General features: G+C 39.5%; 1 protein-coding gene across 3 annotated transcripts in view; it reads right to left on the bottom strand.

Moving 5' to 3' along the window:
* LOC147030173 (transmembrane protein 163a-like) overlaps positions 1 to 22015 on the bottom strand; it is a 324697-nt gene that overhangs the window by 53432 nt on the left and 249250 nt on the right. For all 3 annotated transcript variants that reach the window (XM_085873962.1, XM_085873961.1, XM_085873960.1), the window contains 3 exons: positions 5638 to 5681; positions 3674 to 3765; positions 503 to 599 (listed from right to left, as the gene is read on the bottom strand). In XM_085873962.1, the coding sequence (XP_085730088.1) occupies positions 503 to 599; positions 3674 to 3765; positions 5638 to 5681 (233 nt within the window). The remainder of the gene's footprint in view (positions 1 to 502; positions 600 to 3673; positions 3766 to 5637; positions 5682 to 22015) is intronic.

Genomic DNA, 22015 nt, shown 5'->3' with positions numbered 1-22015 from the left:
TACTCTTCGACAAAAGACAACTTGGGATCTTTCATTTCCACCAAGTAATGTTTCCAGGTGGGACATCTCGATTAACTGTCATTGGGATGGCACACTTTGTGATGGAACACTCTGCCTGCCTACTGCGAAGCACCAATCCGACCAATTATAGTCGGGTCAGGAATCAAACCCAGACTTGCGAGCTCAAAAGTAAGTGTGCCACATCTGAACCATTCTGCTAAACTCTAGGGCACTTGGTAGAGTGCATACCTCTACCTGGATCCAGATTCGGATCTTCACCAAAATTGAATCAATTCATCCTTATTATACAGTACACCCAACCTCTCCACCAAGTTTTGTCCGAATCCATCCACAACCTTTTGAGATATCATGCACACAAACAAACAGACAGACAAACAGGAGTGAAAATGTAACCTCCATCCACTTTTGGTGGGAGGAGGTAATAATCACTACAGCATGTTTCACAGGTCGGGATTCAAAGTCACAGCAGCACATCACTCACCACTTCAGGAATTAGTTTGTGGGACAGGTTGTGGATAGATTTGCCTTCGACGCAAATTGCTGACACAAGGAACATTGCTCCCAGCACGGCACAAGACCTGCAGAAACAGCCAAAGGAACGAAAGGATGTATAAAAGAAGCACCAGACACAATTTTGCCCGATTGGGAAACCAAAAATGAACAGAAAGCTTTCCGCATCATATGCAACATCGAACGATCATCGGTTTCTGTAACAATAACAGAAAACCTGGGAAAAATAAAGGGACCATGTGATAAAGCTATTCATTCTGATATTATATGTAGCTGCATGTTTTCATTTGGACTGAATACATTTGGACTTTAGTTTCACATCCTTTTCCAACCTCCTCCTCCTACTTAATGTCCAAATAATAGCAATAAAGACAAAATCTCTGTCAACACCAAGCTTGTGCCCCCAACTTTAATCTCAGATCATCTCCAATCAAAAACTGTGATATTTTATACCCACATTAACCCTCCCAAAGCCCACGCCTTTCAAAATTTCAAGTTTTTCCTTCCTGAGAGTTTGCTTCTGTTTCCATCTGGTCCACTCTGTGTGTCCTCATCTTGACCTTATTCTTCCCCACATCTCTTATTTCTCCAAGTCTCCCTCTATTTTATCTCTCATCCCTGCTGTTGTTGTGTTCCCCCTCTCTCTTTCTGCTGTTCCTTTTGTTCTGTTACGTCTTCACCCCCTTCGTCCTTCATGAGCCTTGACTTTATATACAACAAAGAAAAACTTCTGAAATGCTTTTTTATTGCATTAATTCCTTCAATAACGCCAGATTTCCATCAAGTTTCTCCCAAATTTGTAACTAATGATGCCTCTGTATCAGTTGGCAAAATCTTTTGCTCGCCTTTGCAATCCTCGGGCTACAAAAGCATGTGGGAACATGTCGCTCGGTGAACATTGATGTGCCATGTCTCGTTACGCACAGCTTTTGCCATGCTCAATGAGGTTGCGGAAGTATTCCGAGAAACCAATATTAGTACCTCGGGATGTGGCCATTTTGCGCCTGTATCATGCGCTTGCTTTACTTGTGCAGCTCTTGCCAAGGACAGAGATCCCCTCCATCAGACATAATTGGGAGCCTTGAGAATCTGTGCAATGCTAAATTAATAATGTATTTTCACGGTGAGTGTGTCAGGCCTTGCTGTCGTGGTACATGCCCCCAAACACTCCCGAGCAACATACGACATCAATGTAAGCCTCACTCCGACCTTAGCTTAAAGGCCCGGTCACACCTTGACATTTTAGCCAGCGATGGCAACGTATTAAAATGTATCTAAAACGCTGGCTTACGTTGAACTTTTGATGTTTTTTTTTAAAGATTCAGACGTATTCATAGCGACTTGGTCTTATGTATAACGCATTGGGAACGGACACAGAACGTTTCGTTGTGTTATAGATAACTTATACCAACGAATGCTGAACCTGTTGTCGGCCTACACAATCGATGCCCAACGATAGTCTAACTTAGGCATAGCGCGTTGCACGCATCGCCGACGATGTCGTGACGTAGCCTATTAAAAGGCTGACGCACAACGATTCGAATCATAACTGCCGTAGAAATGGAAGGGTCAAAATCGCGGTCACACCTTGGCGATCTTGCCAGCGTATGCCGACCTAAGAAAAATGTGTCTAAGACGTTGGGGCACGTCAAATACGGTATGGGTAAGTTTGGTATACGTGAGTAGAATGCTAAAGTACGCTATCATACGTCGTAGTAAGTAGAGTACGTCAAGAAATTTTAAACATGTTCAAAATTTTACGACGTACTCGGCGTATGACACACGTTCCGCATGCGATGGGGATAAGTTTTACACACGATATGTGGACGCTTACACACGTCCACAAAGGCTACTTATAAGCTACTCATAAGTCGAAACACGTCGCGGTAATGTCTTTTTTACGCGAAACTTATTTCTAACTTATGTTTGACGTGCTTTGAACCAATTCTTTACGTAGTCCCAACACACATCGACGTATGTAGACGTATTCCAATGACGTCTTCCGGTCGACAAAAAAAATAAATTAACGTGTTTCTAGCTTACAACTGCCATATAAAGACGTGTTCCCAGCGGTTTTGGGAATTGGTATATAAAAATGGTGTTCATAAAAGGGGAACCCAACAGTGTTTTCGAGTCCTTTTTGAGTCGATGTCCATGTCAGCAGTAACAGTAACAGTATCAGTATTAGTAGTAGTTTGTTCATGTTGGCAGTAGTAGGTGAGTGTGAGGGGGAGGGTGTGGGTGATGATGGATCGTCCTTGCGTTTAACGATTTAACGATTTAAATGATAAACTCAACGATTTAAATGGCTGCATCTCCGCTATTGAAAGTAGACGCTTGCGCTCAACAATTGGATTTTTTTTACACTCAACGACTTTTAAACGGTACCACTCAACTATTTTCATTGTTTACAATGAACGATTTAAATTGCTGTCACTCGCCTTTGTTTTTTGACGCTGGGGTTTGGAAATTTGAAGCGTTTCTTCTGAACGTGTTAAAACGCTCAAACTCGACTATTTTAAATAGACGCTGCCGATGGACAATTGGAATCATAGCCAAGCTAGACATCGAAGTGAGAACATCCTCGTCATGCCGAAGAAAAGTTTGAAGAATGCTGCAAATAAGTGTCCTGGCCGTGGCCGTGGACGCTGACGCAAGGACGATCCATTATACCGACGTCTTTCAGCCTATGAGTAACTTAAAAGTAACGTCTGTCGATGTGTGGCAACGATCGCATAACGTGCCAACAACACGTTAATCATAGGTTAGAAACAAGTTTCGGGTACGCTAAACATTACCTCGGCGTGTCTCAACTTATGATTAACTTACAAGTAGCATGTGTTGATGTCTGTCAACGATCGCAGACCGTGCATACAACTTGTGGCCAGCGTAGCGGAACGTGTGAGTCATACGCCGGCATACGTCGTGAAATTTCAAGCATGAAAAAATTTGAGGACAACCAAAAAGTACAACGTTTAAAGCCAGCGTACAACGACGTATGGCAGTGTTTTTCAGCGTGCTCTCAATGTTATCAAAACTTACCCATAACGTATTCAACGTGTGCCAGCGTTTTAGAAAAAAAATTCAAAAATCGGCATACGTTGGCTAAAACGTCAAGGTGTGACCGGGCCTTAAGACTTACAGGTATTCTCTGCGAGATGAGTAGATAGCTGCAATGTTGTAGTAGCGCCAAACCACAATGAGGGATGACACGCAGTCAAGTAAGGCGTCGATCTGCGGAATACAAACACGGTGTGATGAAGATTTGGTAGTGCTGCTGAAAGGACTTTGAGCTTATGCCACACAAATCTAACCTTGGTTGAGAGATCAATTGATGACCAGATCATTGACCAAATTCATGGCACAAACTGCCTTGGTCCACTCGTATGAGGATCAAAGGTCTTGCCTACATTAGACAGGATATAATTAATATTTGTTGTTTTGGCCTCATGGAGTAGCCGCAATAGTTATTGGTCTGAAATAAGTCCCAATTGCATGAAGTGAGTAAGCTGATAAATAATTTTAATGTTTTTGGCAAAATTGAATGCAAGTCCAACTCTTAGAAAGACATTACAAGTGTTTCCACATATATGCTGGATACAGGGCAGTATTATTTTCCACACAATGATCTTTAGCTCATGGAGGAACTTGTCCAGATATTATATGTAGGACAGAGATTATTAGGAGTCATTAGTGCATGTTCACGTGAAATACAAGGATATTAGAAGACATGATAAAAATGATAAACATGATAAAATGATAGATAGATAGACATGATAAAAAAATAGACAAATTGATACAGTATGTTCGGGTTAGGGTTAGGGTTAGGGTTCGGGTTCGGGTTAGGGTTAGTATTTGAAGCTGGGATCACAGCACCATGAGTAGCATACTAAGGTAGGAATTGATGACTAATTGACTACAGCATGTTATATTGACTACTACCTTAAAAGAAAAAAAGATGCACATCATTTGCCATTCAATAATTTGTAATGTCAAAACCTCAATTGTTCTGACTGATTTCCAAAAGACCGAATTACAATTCTCCCATACCTCTGTTCAAAACCGAAATTATCTATGGATTTTTTGGCTTTAAATTGTTCATGTTGTTGTTTTTTTTCTTTGTATCCTAATCTTCGGGACCTTTTGTGTGTTATATGGAGCAAGCTTGGATGACTTCGCTCTGGTCTGATGTGCAGGGTGGTTCATAAGTCCGGAATTATCGGAAATACTTTTAATTTCTTGTATTTTTCTTTGAGACGATGCCTTTGAGGCAGATAGGACGTCATGGACTGATGGAATGGCCTCCAGATAGTTCCGATTTAACGCTACTCGACCTTTTGCTTTGGGAACACCAGGAGACCACGTACTATTGAAGATCTAAAGGATGAAATCGGACACTGATGTTCTAAAATCAATGTGTCAATGTTAAGAAACGTTCAAAGGAACCTACCCCTGAACTTTTAGGACTTAGGCACCACCATCCACCACATTGTTGCAGAAGTGCAATCTGAGTTGAAGAGAATAATGCAAACTGAATTAAGATTTGAAAACAAGTTATTTTCTTCTGCTTCATCAATTTTAGGAGTAAGTGTGCTACCTCTGCACCATCCGGACACAGTGGTGCAAAGGTCGTGCAGTTGAGTTGTTTCGTTTTGGTTCGATTCCCGATCTGACTATTAACTGTTGGATCAATGTGATGCAGTTGGGGTGTTGCATCACAAAGTGTGCCATCCCACAGATGGTCGTTAAGCTGGGTGTCTTGTTTGCTAGCATAAGTTTGTGGACCTTAAATATCCTATGGTATCCTTCGCAAAGAGTAGGCGTGTTATCCCTGGCACCCTAAACAAATCCTAAGTTGCTGCCCTAACCTACAAAGGGCATTGTAATGGCAGGATAGTCCCACAACTCAGAAATGATGCAACCTGCAGGCCAAACTCGTGATTGTCTCCCGGCCTAGTATGCATATGATCTGATATGACAAATGTTGAGAAATGAAGGTAAAGGAGCCTAAAACAAGATGAAATATGTACCCATTTACTCCACATTCATGTATTGTCATGCTGTCACACTCAGGAAAACATACATAAATGTAAAAGGTGTACTTACCGCAAAACCAAAGAGTGAGGCACTGTAACGTAATGCTGACACCACTGTGATAATGAAAAACAAACAAACAAACAAAAAATCGTTTTCAATAAAATAATATTGCATGATAAACAAAAATCATTTGAACGCACGTTCATCAGACCAATAAAGGATTGATAAACCACAGCATTACTTCATGAAATGATCATTACAGCACTCATTATGCATGAAACCTTCATTAAAGATTTTCATTTTGATGGAATAAGCCAGATATTTAGAAGTTATTGACTTCTACCTTACACTACCTACTAATAAGTTCAGCAACAAAAAAGACAGAATACTTGGAGGTCAAATACTGAGTTGAAGCAAAGCAAACAAGGTCGTCACAGTGAAACCTATACGACAAAGTGAAAAAAAATTAAAAACACACGAACACACCCCCTGGATAAAAAAAAAAAACTTTGCCTCAGTTAAGTAGATTGTTAGAACCCGCGATTCGCGGGGGATACATTCCTGGAAAATCCCATGAATGTCAAATCTGCAAGTCAGGGCATTGCTTCAATGAGAAAAAGGTGATAGGTTCCCGGTGGTTCGTGATTCACAAGGGGAAATTAAAAATCCCATGAAAAACAGTGAAAAACCATGAATACGCCTGCAAAACCAGGAAAATATGCGAATAAACCCATGAGAAACCGCAAACACACCGACAAAACCACGAAAATGTGAAAAACGGCGAATACGAAAAAAAAAAAAACACGAAAATGTGAAAAACGGCAAATACGCCCACAAAACCACGAAGATGTGAAAAACGGCGAATACGTCCAATAAACCAAGAAAATATGAAAAACCAGGAATACACCCACAAAACAGGAAAATGTGAAAAAACGGCGAATATGACCACAAAACCAGGAAAATGTGAAAAACGGCAAATACGCCCACAAAACCACGAAAATGTGAAAAACCGTGAATACCCCCAAAAAAACGTAAAAAAAACGAGAATACGCCCAATAAACCACAAAAATGTGAAAATCATCAATGCGCCCGGAAAACCACAAAAACATGAAAAACCGTGAATTGGCCAGCAAAACCATGAAAATGTGAAGAAACGCGGATACGCCAGCAAAACCACGAAAATGTAAAAAAAACTGCAAATATGCCCGCAAAACCAGGAAAATGTAAAAAAACGAGAATACGCCCAATAAACCACAAAAATGTGAAAACCGTCAATGCGCCCGGAAAACCACAAAAATATGAAAAACTGTGAATTGGCCAGCAAAACCACGAAAATGTGAAGAAACGCGAATATCCAGCAAAACCATGAAAACGTAAAAAACCGAGAATACGTCAACAAAATGACGAAAATGCGAAAAACCGCGAATACGCCAACAAAACCACGAAAATGTAAAAAACCGAGAATACGCCCAATAAACCACAAAAATGTGAAAACCGTCAATGCGCCCGGAAAACCACAAAAATCTGAAAAACCATGAATTGGTCAGCAAATCCACGAAAATGTGAAGAAACACGAATACGCCAGCAAAACCACGAAAATGTAAAAAAAAAAAAACTGCAAATATGCCCGCAAACCATGAAAATGTAAAAAACCGAGAATACGCCCAATAAACCACAAATATGTGAAAACCGTCAATGCGCCTGGAAAACCACGAAAATATGAAGAAACGCGAATACGCCAGCAAAACCACGAAAATGTAAAAAACCGAGAATAGGCCCACAAAATGACAAAAATGCAAAAAACCACGAATACGTCCGGAAAAACCATGAAGATGCGAAAAACGTTGAATACGCCCAGAAAACCACAAAAATGTGAAAAACCGCTAATATGCCAACAAAACCACGTAAATGCAAAAAACCGCGAATACGCCCAGAAAACCACGAAAATATAAAATTCCGCAAATATGCTGACAAAACCACGAATACGAAAAAACCGCGAATATGCCCACAAAACCATGAAAATGTAAAAAAAACAACAAAAAAAAAAAACGCGAATACGACCACAAAACTACAAATATGTAAAAAAAAAAAAAGCTAATACGCCGACAAAACCACGAAAATGTGAAGAAACACGAATACGCCAGCAAAACCACGAAAATGTAAAAAAAAAAACTGCAAATATGCCCGCAAAACCACGAAAATGTAAAAAACCGAGAATACGCCCAATAAATCACAAAAATGTGAAAACCGTCAATGCGCCCGGAAAACCACAAAAAGATGAAAAACCGCGAATTGGCCAGCAAAACCACAAAAATGGGAAGAAACGCGAATACGCCTACAAAATCACGAAAATGTAAAAAACTGAGAATATGCCCACAAAATGACGAAAATGCGAAAAACCACGAATACGTCCGGAAAACCAACAAAATGCGAAAACGTTGAATACGCCCGAAAAACCACAAAAATGTGAAAAATCGCCAACATGCTGACAAAACCATGAACATGCAAAAAACGCGAATATGCCCACAAAACCATGAAAATGTAAAAAAAAAAACGCGAATACGCCCACAAAATTACAAATATGTTTAAAAAAAAGTGAATGCGCCCACAAAACCACGAAAATGCAAAAAAAAAAAAACGCGAATACGCCCACAAAAACACGAATATGCAAAAAAACGCGAATATGGCCACAAAACTATGAAAATGTAAAAAAAAAAAACCACGAATACTGCCACAAAACTATAAATATTTTTTTTAAAACGCGAATATGCCCACAAAATCACGAAAATGTGAAAAACCGCGAATGCAGCCACAAAAACATGAAAATGTGAAAAACAGTGAATTCCCCCACAAAAACGTAAAAATATGCGAATATAAAAAAAAAAACCGAGAATACACCTGGAAAATCACAAAAATATGAAAAACCGCAAATATGCCAGCAAAACCACGAAAATGTGAAAAACCGCGAATACGTCCAAAAAACGACGAAAATGCGAAAAACCACGAATACGCCCAGAAAACGACGAAAATGAGAAAAAAATTGAATATGCCCGGAAATCCACAAAAATGTGAAAAACCACGAATATGCCCACAAAACCACGAATATGCAAAAAAAACGCGAATGTGCCCACAAAACCATGAAAATGTGAAAAACGACAAATATGCCCACAAAATCACGAAAATGAGAAAGACGTTGAATATGCCTGGAAAACCACAAAAATGTGAAAAACCACGAATATGCCCACAAAACCACGAAAATGCGAAAAACTGTGAATATGCCCACAAAACCTCGAAAATATAAAATACCGCGAACATGCCCACAAAACCACGATATGCAAAAAACGCGAATGTGCCCAGAAAACCACGAAAATGTGAAAAACCACGAATACGCACGGAAAACCACGAAAATAAGACAAACGTTGAATACACCCGGAAAACCACAAAAAGGTGAAAAACCACGAATATGCCCACAAAACCACGAAAATGTGAAAAACCGCGAATACGCCCACAAAACCACGAAAGTATTTTAAAAAAACGTGAATACGCCCACAAAACCACGAAAATGTGAAAACCACGAATACGCCCACAAATCCACGAAAATGTAAAAAACCGCAAATACATCCACAAAACCAGGAAAATGTGAAAAAACATGAATATGCCCACAAAACCACGAAAATGTAAAAAAACCACGAATATGAATGCAATACCACGAAAATGTAAAAAAAAACCCGCGAATACGCCCACAAAAACACGAAAATGTGAAAAACCGCGAATATGGCCACAAAAACACGAAAATGTTAAAAAAACGCAAACATGACCGCAATACCACGAAAATGTAAAAAAAAACGAGAATACGCCCACAAAAACATGAAGATGTAAAAAAAAAACGCGAATACGCCCACAAAAACACGAATATGCAAAAAAACGCGAATATGGCCACAAAACTATGAAAATGTAAAAAAAAAAAACCACGAATACTGCCACAAAACTACAAATATTTTTTTAAAACGTGAATATGCCCACAAAATCACGAAAATGTGAAAAACCGCGAATACAGCCACAAAAACACGAGAAAGTGAAAAACCGTGAATACCCCCCAAAAAACGTAAAAATATGCGAATATGCCCACAAAAACACGAAAATGGACAAAAAAACGGGAATACGCTCACAAAAACAGGAAAATGTAAGAAAACGGGAATATGCCCACAAAAACAAGAAAATGTAAAAAACGGGAATACGCCCACCAAAAACGTAAAAAACCGAGAATACACCTGGAAAATCACAAAAATATGGAAAACCACAAATATGCCAGCAAAACCACGAAAATGTGAAAAACCGCGAATACGTCCAAAAAACGACGAAAATGCGAAAAGCCACGAATACGCCCGGAAAACCACGAAAATAAGAAAAACGTTGAATACGCCCGGAAAACCACAAAAATGTGAAAAACCACGAATATGCCCACAAAACCACGAAAATGTGAAAAACCACGAATACGCCCACAAAACCACGAAAGTATTTTAAAAAACGTGAATACGCCCACAAAACCACGAAAATGTGAAAACCACGAATACGCCCACAAAACCACGAAAATGTAAAAAACCGCAAATACATCCACAAAATCAGGAAAATGTGAAAAAAACATGAATATGCCCACAAAACCACGAAAATGTAAAAAAAAACCACGAATATGAATGCAATACCACGAAAATGTAAAAAAAAAACCCGCGAATACGCCCACAAAAACAGGAAAATGTGAAAAACCGCGAATACGGCCACAAAAACACGAAAATGTTAAAAAAAAACGCGAACATGACCGCACATACCACGAAAATGTAAAAAAAAAACGAGAATACGCCCACAAAAACATGAAGATGTAAAAAAAAAACGCGAATACGCCCACAAAGCCACGCAAATGTGAAAAACTGAGAGTACGACCACAAAACCACGAAAAATGTTAAAAACCGTGAAAACGCCCACAAAAACACGAATATGCAAAAAAACGCGAATATGGCCACAAAACTATGAAAATGTAAAAAAAAAAAAACCACGAATACTGCCACAAAACTACAAATATTTTTTTAAAACGCGAATATGCCCACAAAATCACGAAAATGTGAAAAACCGCGAATACAGCCACAAAAACACGAAAATGTGAAAAACCGTGAATACCCCCCAAAAACGTAAAAATATGCGAATATGCCCACAAAAACACGAAAATGGGAAAAAAAATGGGAATACGCCCACAAAAACATGAAGATGTAAAAAAAAAACGCGAATACGCCCACAAAGCCACGCAAATGTGAAAAACTGAGAGTACGGCCACAAAACCACGAAAAATGTTAAAAACCGTGAATACGCCCACAAAAACACGAAAATGCAAAAAACGCGAATATGGCCACAAAACTATGAAAATGTAAAAAAAAAAAAACCACGAATACTGCCACAAAACTTCAAATATTTTTTTTAAAACGCGAATATGCCCACAAAATCACGAAAATGTGAAAAACCGCGAATACAGCCACAAAAACACGAAAATGTGAAAAACCGTGAATACCCCCCAAAAAACGTAAAAATATGCGAATATGCCCACAAAAACACGAAAATGGACAAAAAAACGGGAATACGCTCACAAAAACAGGAATATGTAAAAAAACGGGAATACGCCCACAAAAACAAGAAAATGTAAAAAACGGGAATACGCCCACCAAAAACGTAAAAAAACGAGAATACACCTGGAAAATCACAAAAATATGGAAAACCACAAATATGCCAGCAAAACCACGAAAATGTGAAAAACCGCGAATACGTCCAAAAAACGATGAAAATGCGAAAAACCACGAATACGCCCGGAAAACCACGAAAATGAGAAAAATGTTGAATATACCCGGAAAACCACAAAAATATGAAAAACCACGAATATGTCCACAAAACCACGAATATGCAAAAGAACCGCGAATGTGCCCACAAAACCATGAAAATGTGAAAAACGACGAATACGCCCACAAAACCACGAAAATATAAAATACCGCGAACATGCCCACAAAACCACGATATGCAAAAAACGCGAATGTGCCCACAAAACCACGAATATGTGAAAAACCATGAATACGCCTGGAAAACCATGAAAATGAGAAAAACGTTGAATACGCCCGGAAAACCACAAAAATGTGAAAAAACCACGAATATGCCCACAAAACCACGAAAATGTGAAAAACAGCGAATACGCCCACAAAACCACGAAAGTATTTTAAAAAACGTGAATACGCCCACAAAACCACGAAAATGTGAAAACCACGAAAATGTAAAAAACCGCAAATACTTCCACAAAACCACGAAAATGTGAAAAACCATGAATATGCCCACAAAACCACGAAAATGTAAAAAACCGCGAATATGAATGCAATACCACGAACATGTAAAAAAAAAAACCGCGAATACGCCCACAAAAACACGAAAATGTGAAAAACCGCGAATACGGCCACAAAAACATGAAAATGTGAAAAACCGCGAATACGGCCACAAAAACATGAAAATGTTTAAAAAAAAAAAAAAACGCGAACATGACCGCAATACCACGAAAATGTAAAAAAAACGCGAATACGCCCACAAAACCACGCAAATGTGAAAAACTGAAAGTACGGCCACAAAACCATTAAAATGTTAAAAACCGCGAATATGGCCACAAAAACACGAAAATGTTAAAAACCGCGAATACGACCGCAATACCATTAAAATGTAAAAAAACGAGAATACGCCCACAAAAACATGAAAATGTAAAAAAAAAAAACGCGAATACGGCCACAAAACCAGGAAAATGTGAAAAATAGCGAATATGGCCACAAAACCACGAAAAAAATAAACCAGACAGTTGGTGTCAAAGCCACCCAATGCTCACCTGTTTATACATTCATCGTTTTTAAAAGACTATTCTAATAATATGGAATAGGCAAAGCCTAGAAGCGAACATAGAATTCTTCTTGCATTCGCTTCTGACTTTCACCGATAACTTGTTCACAACTGTATACTTGCCAACTATACCGTGGTACATGTAAGCGCCGCACAGCTCATGATTTTGACGCAATTTCCGGTTACTTCGGCCTGGATTCGGGATCAGCGATCAAATAATGTAAATCACGATTAAAAATTATTTTTTGATGATGCCGGAGATATCTTTATTAACATTAACTTTGGGAAAAAAAATAATTGAATAAATAAACAATCACTTCTGGTCAAGAATAAAAGAAAATAGAAGTTCTGGAAAGTTTCAAAATCACTCCCGGGTATAATGTTAAATACAAAATAAACACTTCCTATCATGAAAAAAATCACTTTCGGAAGTATAAAATTAACTTTGGGAAAAAAATTATTGAATAAATAAATAAATAAACACTTCCGGTCATGATCTCCCAGCATGCATCTTTCCCCATGACAAAAACCGGAAACAAAAAAAACAGAAACAAAACAAAAACGGAGGCAAAAGGGTCAGAGCCAACGACACGGATTCACAATTGGCAGGGTATTGTGTTGTTTTTCTTGTTTCCTATTCTCTCATATGCACGCTTTAAGTAATATTCACAAGATAGAAATAAAACCCAAATCGTGTTTATACACCGCACAGCGTTTAAAAACAACCGGAAGCAAAAGGTCATAGCTAACAACACGGATTCTAAATAGCCAGGGGTATTGTGTTGTTGTTGTTGTTTCCTATTCTCTCACGTGCACGCGTTAAGTATTAAGCTCACTTCGTTCGCTAATATTTTTTACTAGAAGGATGCAAAAATATTATTAATACAATGCTGAAACTGGAAAGTGACATCCAGAGAGCAGATCATGTTACAGTGGCAGCATTATTAATGAATAAGTCGAACTACCATGCAGTATAATTTTTATTTGTAATTATGATGGCATCACAATTATAACAGTACATGTGCAATGGTATTTATCAACATTATGCAATAATACATTATTATTTGTAATTATGATGGCATCACAATTATAACAGTACATGTGCAATGGTATTTATCAACATTATGCAATAATACATTATTATTTGTAATTATGATGGCATCACAATTATAACAGTGCATGTGCAATGGTATTTATCAACATTATGCAATAATACATTACCTACATGCCTTGCCATGAGAAATGCATCGAAAAGAAAAAGTAATATGTAGTGTTTTGACCACAAATATTGAGTCTCTGATAAAGGTGCACCAACAAAATTTATTTCATTTGGACTTCATTGCATCCCAGGTACACATATTAAATGAATGGCAAGCGTCGAGAAAACACAGGCGAGCATTGGGTGGCTTTGACACCATCTTAGGTTGAAATTTTTTTAATCATTTGTTAATTTCAACTTCACTACACCAATAGTATACCCCAAAGGAACCTCCATTCCAAATATCAGCATCCTAGTACACATATTAAATGAATGGCAAGCTTCTAAATAACTTGCACCAAAAACTTTAACATTGATGTGCTACAAAAAAGTTAAGTTCAAAACAGGTCAAAATTTTTTTTTAATTGAAATTTTTTTTTAATTTCAACTTCACTACATCAATAATATACCCCAAAGGAACCTCCATGCCAAATATCAGCATCCTAGCACACATTAAATGAATGGCAAGCTTCTAAATAACTTGCACCAAAAACTTTAACATTTTCACGCTGACGCTCACGTTCACGCTGGGGGTATCGCTATAGCTCTCTGTTCTTTAAACAGGCGAGCTAAAAACCGCGAATACGCCCACAAAACCACGAAAATGTGAAAAATCGCGAATACGCCCACAAAAACACGAAAATGTAAAAAAACGCGAATATGACCGCAGTACCACGAAAATGTGAAAAACTGCAAAAACACCCATGAAAAACCATGAATTCGCCCACAAAAAATTGCGGCTACGCAAAGCAGAGCCGTGAATGTCGAAACAGGTCGCATTTTATCAATCGCAAATACATGGGGTCTGCAAATAGCATGCCCGGGAATAGCGGGGTCCAGTAGGTGCTAGTCATACCTGCTCCCACTGGGAGAGATATATGGTGTCAATCCTCCCTCCCTGGTCGAGTTGCAGCTCCTTCACGTGGCAGATAGAGAAACACATCTTCTTTTAGTAAAAGTAACACCAGTTCCCTCCGGGAATGAAAAAAGGTTGTCAATACCCGCTCCCTCCGGCAGATTAAACCACTTGCACTATTCTCTGTGTACAGGCAAAAATTGAAAGTCGTCTCCCCATTCTTTCTGGGGAGGAGGGAGGTTGAGGAATTACTTTGTACCCATGACGTGACACCGAGTACCCCAAGCATGTGTGTAAAATTTGGTTGAGAGTGGCCTATCCAATTTTTGATTCGATAATGATCAGACGTACGTACATAATACATACATACTTACAGGACATACATACAAATGCCTTATTTTTGTATGATGTTAGACAACATCCACTGAATATGTACATTCATTATTCACCACTTGCCTGTAAACAAACACCACTTCACATCCATAACTCTGTGCACCATATCGGTGTTTGCAGGGTTGGGAGTCATGGAAAGCATCAAGCTATATACTATAGAAATGCAGGATAGCCTCATGGAATGCATACTCACTTCTGAGCTGTCGAGCCTGGGTTAGAATATTGACAAAGGTATAAACTGTCATCCTAGTGTTTCATAGGCAGGGTGAGGCATCAATGTGTGTACCATATTTTGGGTGGACATTAAGCCGGAGGACCCATCTTCTAGCATTGGTCTTTGGTGGACGTTAAAGATCCCACGGTGTTTTTCGTAAAGAGTAAACTCGTGACCACTGGCACCCAAAACAAATTACAAATCCCTCCACCTTCACTCACATATCTTGAGGCGTTATGGCGACCCATACAGGGTTGGTTCTCACCTTGAAATGTTTCTCCACACGTGTTACTCCTCCGAATCTCTGTAAAGAGTGGGCCTCTAAATAATTAACTAATTGTGCTGTACACTGTAAGCCATATTTAAACATTGTCCTTATTCGATATTGTATTTTCCTCCAACACAGAATGATAAAGTTAGTATTTTTCTTCTCCAACTTGAACAAGAACTATCTCATAATTCATTTGCACTCAATTCCTGAACACCTGTAGAGTGTGTTTACAAAAGCCTTTCTTTAGGAAATAAAACTTGATGCTTCTCCTATATTGCCAACGTATGTGCAACCTTTTCACCTCACAAAGTTAGGTTGTGGGAAAATGCAAATATTGCACGACTAAGGAAGTTGAACGAAGCAGCGGATAACAGTGTGAAAGTAATCTGTCATTGACAAAAATACAATATCGATTCTCAACAGTCTCAGTGACTCAGTTTTCTGGCTTCTGAGATTGAGATTCTGATTCTTATTGCGAAGTCATCGCCAAGATGACTGTTGAAACACTTATTAGAGTGTCCTGAGTTGATGATGGGTACCTCAGTTGTTTAAGTTTCTTTTGACATTGTAAAAGAAAGAAGAAAGATTATCTGCATCATCTGATGGAATTATTGCCTATTTGGGGTTATATTTCAAACGTGTATGTGAATATAATTTATTTGTTGGCCCATTAGTCTTCCAATCTGAACCTCATGATCATCCTGGTGTTTTTGCAGGCAGGGTGATTCATCAATATGTGCGCTGTCACGAGGAAGGATGTTAAGCCGGGTGTCCCATCGACCAGCATTACATGGTGAATGTTAAAGATCCTACGGTGTCCTTCGTGAAGTATAGGCGGGCTATCGCCAGCACCCAGAAGAAATTGCTAATTCCTGCACACTCAGTGGCATATACAGTGTCAGAGTGGCGACCCCTCTGGGATTGTAACCCAAGCCAGAGACTGCTTCAGCAGAACAGACGCTCTATAGAGTTTGTGTTATTCATCACCTGGAGGCCGACTTTGTAAGAATCCAAGTACCCACGATCTAATACATACATCACAAAAAGCTTTCATTAATCACTGCTATTATTAAAAAAAAAACAAAAAAAACAATCAGCGACAATGTACATTGATTACATGTTCCAACTGTATCACACGGACAGTTTTGTTTGGCAAGAGAAGTTCCAGTATGAGATGGGATTTAGTTCATTCATAATCGTTGTTGCTTTCAGGTCTAAAGATTCAGCGAACAAAGAATCAAGTTTGCATCTGCATGGAAAAGTTGTTGTCGTTCGTGTAACTTGGGTTTAATTTTTGCAGCGCTATCCATTGCTATTAAAAGAAAGCTTGGCTGACACAAAAGGACTATTCAATGACATTTTTGTGCCTTTCATTTTACCCCGATTCCCCCCTTTTTAACCCCTCCCACCCCTCCCTCCCAAAAATTTTTTCATTCCTGACCTTCATTTTCACAAAAACTACAAAATCCTATCAAACTTGATTGCGGCATTTTTCAAAATGTTCAGGAGTTAGCAACAAATGGCGAAGAGGATATCATGCTACTTGGTTTAATATTCAGCCTGACTAACAATGAAGATTTTGGCCTAATTGGGGCTCGCTCCATATTGATTCGTTGCTCCAACAGAAATCCCTCAAGGCAACACCACGTCGGTTTTGGCAGCTAACTTCAGTCATTATTCACATGTTGGATAAATACTGCATCCTGCTTGTTGAGGAAAGAGTTTAATGTGATAACAAATTGAAGCCAGAGACAAAATTACAGCGATGAAGTCACAATACCAAGCTAATATCAGGCAACTTTACACCAACTTTCTCATCTGCTTGCTCTATCTGCTAATTGATGTTTAAGAACCCGTGGTCCATTTTGATAACAAAAATACTTGGTCTACTACTCGAGCCAAATTCTAAACTCAGACAGATTTGTGGCCTCTCTGTATTCTATCACCTCCTTTTTGGTCTTGTACCCTCTGCCCTCTCATGGCTCTGTCCCTCCCATGTTTCTGCAGGCCACACATGGTCTGTCAGTAACCCTCTTCTTGTTAAATTCAGAAAATCCAGGCTCACTACTCACATCTACTCATTTGTTCCTCTTTACTTTCGCCTGTGGAACCAACTTCTCCAGTCGGTTCAGTCCCGTTCTTCCCTCCAGGACTTCAAAACAGCTGTTCACCACTACCCCACGTCATCCATGCTCATGATCTCTTTTAACCCCAAATGACCCCATTCGCAAGCACTCCCTTTTTCCAGGTTATTGCATTTTCGCCCCTCTCCCTCACCTCTTTTCATTTGTTACTTGTCGGTTGATTTGTTCCTCTACTGTTTCAGTCCCACTTTCCCTTCCCTCTTCTTGCTGTATTTCATTCAGCTTGTGTGCAGCTTGTTCAAGTGGACTCTTCTATTATCAGAAGGTATCTTTTCAAAAAGTGGTCTCCATGGGTGAGTTGTTGGCCAAAAGCCCATTCTGTGTTAAGGTAACAAAACCAAGAGACTGATATATGCCCAAGAACATCAGATTTTGAATGCTAATCAGTGAGGATGAGTACTTTGCAGTGATGAGTCAAAGTCTGAAATTTTTGGAACAAGAAGGCAGAATGTCCAGAAGGAGGTTTAGTGAAAAGTATCAGGATATGTATCTACAGACTACTGTGAAGCATGGTGGAGGTCACGGTTTCAAGTTTCGGGATGTATTTTTGCTGCTGGCATTTGTGATTTGGTGAGAATTGAAGGAACATTGAATGCTGACAAGTAAAAACAGGTCCTAATCCACCATGGTATCTAATCAGGAAGCAGACTATTTGGTGACATCTTTGTTTTCCAGCCTGATGACCCCAAACACGCTGAAAATGTCATTAAAACATATTCACAAAGAAAAGCAGAATCACAAACTCCACAACCATTAGAATGGCCACTTCAAAGTCCTGATCTTAACATCAATGAAGCTATCTCGGATTATTTGGACAGAAAGAAAAATGAAAAACAAACACAATCGAAAGACGAATCATGGGAAAAATTGCAGAATGCATGGAACAACCTCCCAATGGAACTTCTCCAGAAATTGCACGAAATAATTCCAAAACAGACATCTTTGGTTTTACATGAAAAAGGTGGTCATACCAAATATTGAAATTTCACGTGCGAATATATCCAATAGAATTCATTTTGGTTTCTTTAATAAAACATGATCATTATAACACCTTATAATCATCAAAATATGCCAATGTGACAACAACAAGAATGGCCGCACTGTGGTCACGACCTACGACAAAATCGGGTAACGAACTGATTGGGAAACACACATTTACTGTGCTAGTAAAAGATTAACTCGACACTTTGATCCATGTCAACCTCCTGAATGGTTATATCATCAGAACAACCTGGTTCGTCACATGTTCACGGATTGTTTAACCCCAACACGGGGCCGTTCAAAAATTACGTAACACTATTTTTTTCTGTAATTTACTGCTTGATTACGTTTCATTAAATTTACTTAATGTAACGTTTGATTTAACCTTCCAAATAATTTTTATTCGAGATATGATTAATTTTTTTGGGGTCCCTGTGGTCGTGTGGCTGCTTAGCTGCCGGGGGAAGCTATCATTTCTTGAAGCGCGACTGTGTCGCTGATGCAGTGCCCCTCTACCAGAACACACACTGGAACTGGTACTCATTTTGTCGACCTCGGAAGGATGACAGGCTGAGTCAACCCCCTGGTGTATTAATTCAGCGGCCGACGGGTTTGAACTCAGGACCCGAGGATCCCAAGCCGCCACCCTAACCACTGAGCCAACACCAGGCTTTGGGGTCCCTTATCACGAACAACACTCAACCCAAATAAAGCCAATGGAAATGTGATGCAACAAGCCAAGGCAGTGCATAATCAACAGAGGCCTACAGGCCTGATGTCTTTGGCCAATGCTATTTTTTGGAGAGGCATGTACCGTGCGCGCTGACGGACTTGATTAAACCTTACTAATCATATTTATTCGACATACGATTCGATTTTTTGGGGTCCCTCATCGCGAGTAACACCCAACCCAAACAAAGCCAATGGAAATCTGATGCAATTAACCAGGAAAGTGTATAATCATCAGTGACCCACCAGAAAACAAAGATGGCGGCCATATCATTTTGTCTGGGTGCCATGGTGGGTGGAGTCAAGTGACAAATGTGGCTGGGGTCCAGCAGCTGTCCGACCAATGGGTGCACATTTCAAAAATCGACCCCATCATGAACCACAACAACAGTAACAACAACCATGCAGAACTCTTGTTGACCTGCTATCCACATCGTAGGTAAAAATGTCTATTTTGAAGGTGGCCTCAGACTTTTGCATTGTGCTGCATGTTAATGTTTGTGTTTTTTTTCACTTCAGTTCAATGATCGGAATGGTATGCGTTAAATTACATCAAGTGTCGATAAATTGATGAGGAGCAGATAAATTAAATTATGTTATGCTCTATAATTTTATTGTCGGTTTCTATTGAGGAATGTATCATCTGCTGCTCAACTGCAAATGATTAAAAGAAGTGTGTGATGATCTCGGGCTTGGGTAAAAGACATCTTAATGAGGTGTACTCAAACATCAAACACATTGGATTGTCATAGGAAGCTTCCAATAAATGGGGTATTTTGATCAAATTAAAACGCGCGCGCGCACACACACACACACACACACACACACACACACACACACACACACACACACACACACACACACACACACACACACACACACACACACACACACACACACACACACACACACACACACACACACACACGAGTGAAGCCTGTTATTGTAAATAACCGTGACGTGTGAATTGTATATTAATTAAATGAATGATGTACAACCTTAAAAACCCAACTTATGACAATTATATCATACAAATTTTCCTTTTTAACATTATTAAAATCAAAAAAAGTTAGTAGAAGCTCAAGCTTTGCAAAAATTCACACATCATCATCATCATCAATGTTCAGAACAAGCATCAATCAATGCTCTTGGCAAGGGTTAGGTTGGGTTGTTTGCCATTGCCATCCCAATAGTCAGGAAGGAACAGGAATTTGAAATTTGTACATGGTGCCGGCGATAACTCACCTACTCTTCACGAAGGACACCGTGGGGTCTTTAACATCCACCAACTAATGCTCGCGGATGGAACTCCCAGTTTAACGTCCATCCGAGGGACGGCACACATTCATGAATCACCCTGCCTGTGAAACACCAGACTGACAGTTTGTAGCTGGGCTGGGATTCGAAGCCAAGATAGAGCTCAGAGGTGAGTGTGCATATTGAACATGGAGTCTGAAAATTTAAGGGATACATGAATATCTGAACAGAAATCACACTTTGTTTCACAAAGGAACCATTCTGAATTATTTAATTTTCTTTCATCATCCTATGGTGGGTCAGTCCAGCACAATGGTATATCATTTTACATTTATACATTCACGATTAAAACATAGTGGTGCATTCAAGCATTCTTGATTTTAGATTGTAGTCTGTGATATGTTATACAGTAATTCAACAATAATCATTATGTGTGTGACGATTCATAACACAATATCCTGTATCACAGTGCTGTACTGTGTTATAAACACCAGCAAAAATGGTCAGACGTTACATCTCGCCTTTTCTCCACATAATGAATTATTAATGAGATAATGCATCATTCAGACAAGCAATGTTATGAACACACTCGCCTCCGAGCCATCTAGCCTGGGTTTGAATCTCAGCCGAGCTCCAAACTGCCATATTCTGATGTCTCGCAGGCATTGCAAGGCATTATCAATGTGTGCCGTCCCTCAGATATACTTTAAACTGGCTGTTCCGTCTGCCAGAGTTAAAGTTGGTGGACGTTAAAGATCCCACGATGTCCTCCACGAAAAGTAGGCAAGCTGTCGCCGGCATCCTGACCAAATTCCTGCCCTGATCTACGGGGGGGGGGGGGGGGCATTGCATCAGGAGCACAGAACGAGCCCACAGCCAGGAGGAAGGAGGCAGTGGGAGAGATGGGATGAGAGAGGGGAAGGGATGGGATGAGGGACCTGGCATTGCCCGGTACCATTGCCAGTTCAAAATAAAATGACAAAGTCATCAATTTAAGAAGAATTATCACAGCAATGAGAGCAGTTGCAGATCGGGTGTACCGATACGTATCATGTCATTCATGATAATAAAACGATATAATCTACGATGTGTTTATACATTTGTTTTGCATATTATGTATATTTAAGAGATGGCAATCTAGCAACAAAATATTGTTGTTTGTCCCAAGCCTCAGGGTCTGCTGAACTTCCAAGGAAATAGAGGTGATAACGGAAATGGCAGTGTCTATAGTATGTGTGAATTGGTCCTGTGACACAATTGATTTGAGGCTATCACAATAAAAATGATGCAGGTGCTCAAGTCCTTGCCACTAACATAATAAGGAAAGAGAAAAACTCTTCTGGATATCACTGGATTGAGATCCTGTGACCTTTCAAGGGCACTCGGTTTGTCAACTGCGTTGTGGGAATTCAATCTCAGCAATTGTGGTGACCTT

This window comes from Eptatretus burgeri, chromosome 3, assembly GCF_056783735.1.
Source record: "Eptatretus burgeri isolate ZD-2024b chromosome 3, Ebu_testis_v1, whole genome shotgun sequence".
Classification (NCBI taxonomy): Eukaryota; Metazoa; Chordata; class Myxini; order Myxiniformes; family Myxinidae; genus Eptatretus; species Eptatretus burgeri.
Note: the sequence above shows the minus strand (reverse complement) of the source record. Positions and strands in the feature narration are given on the sequence as shown.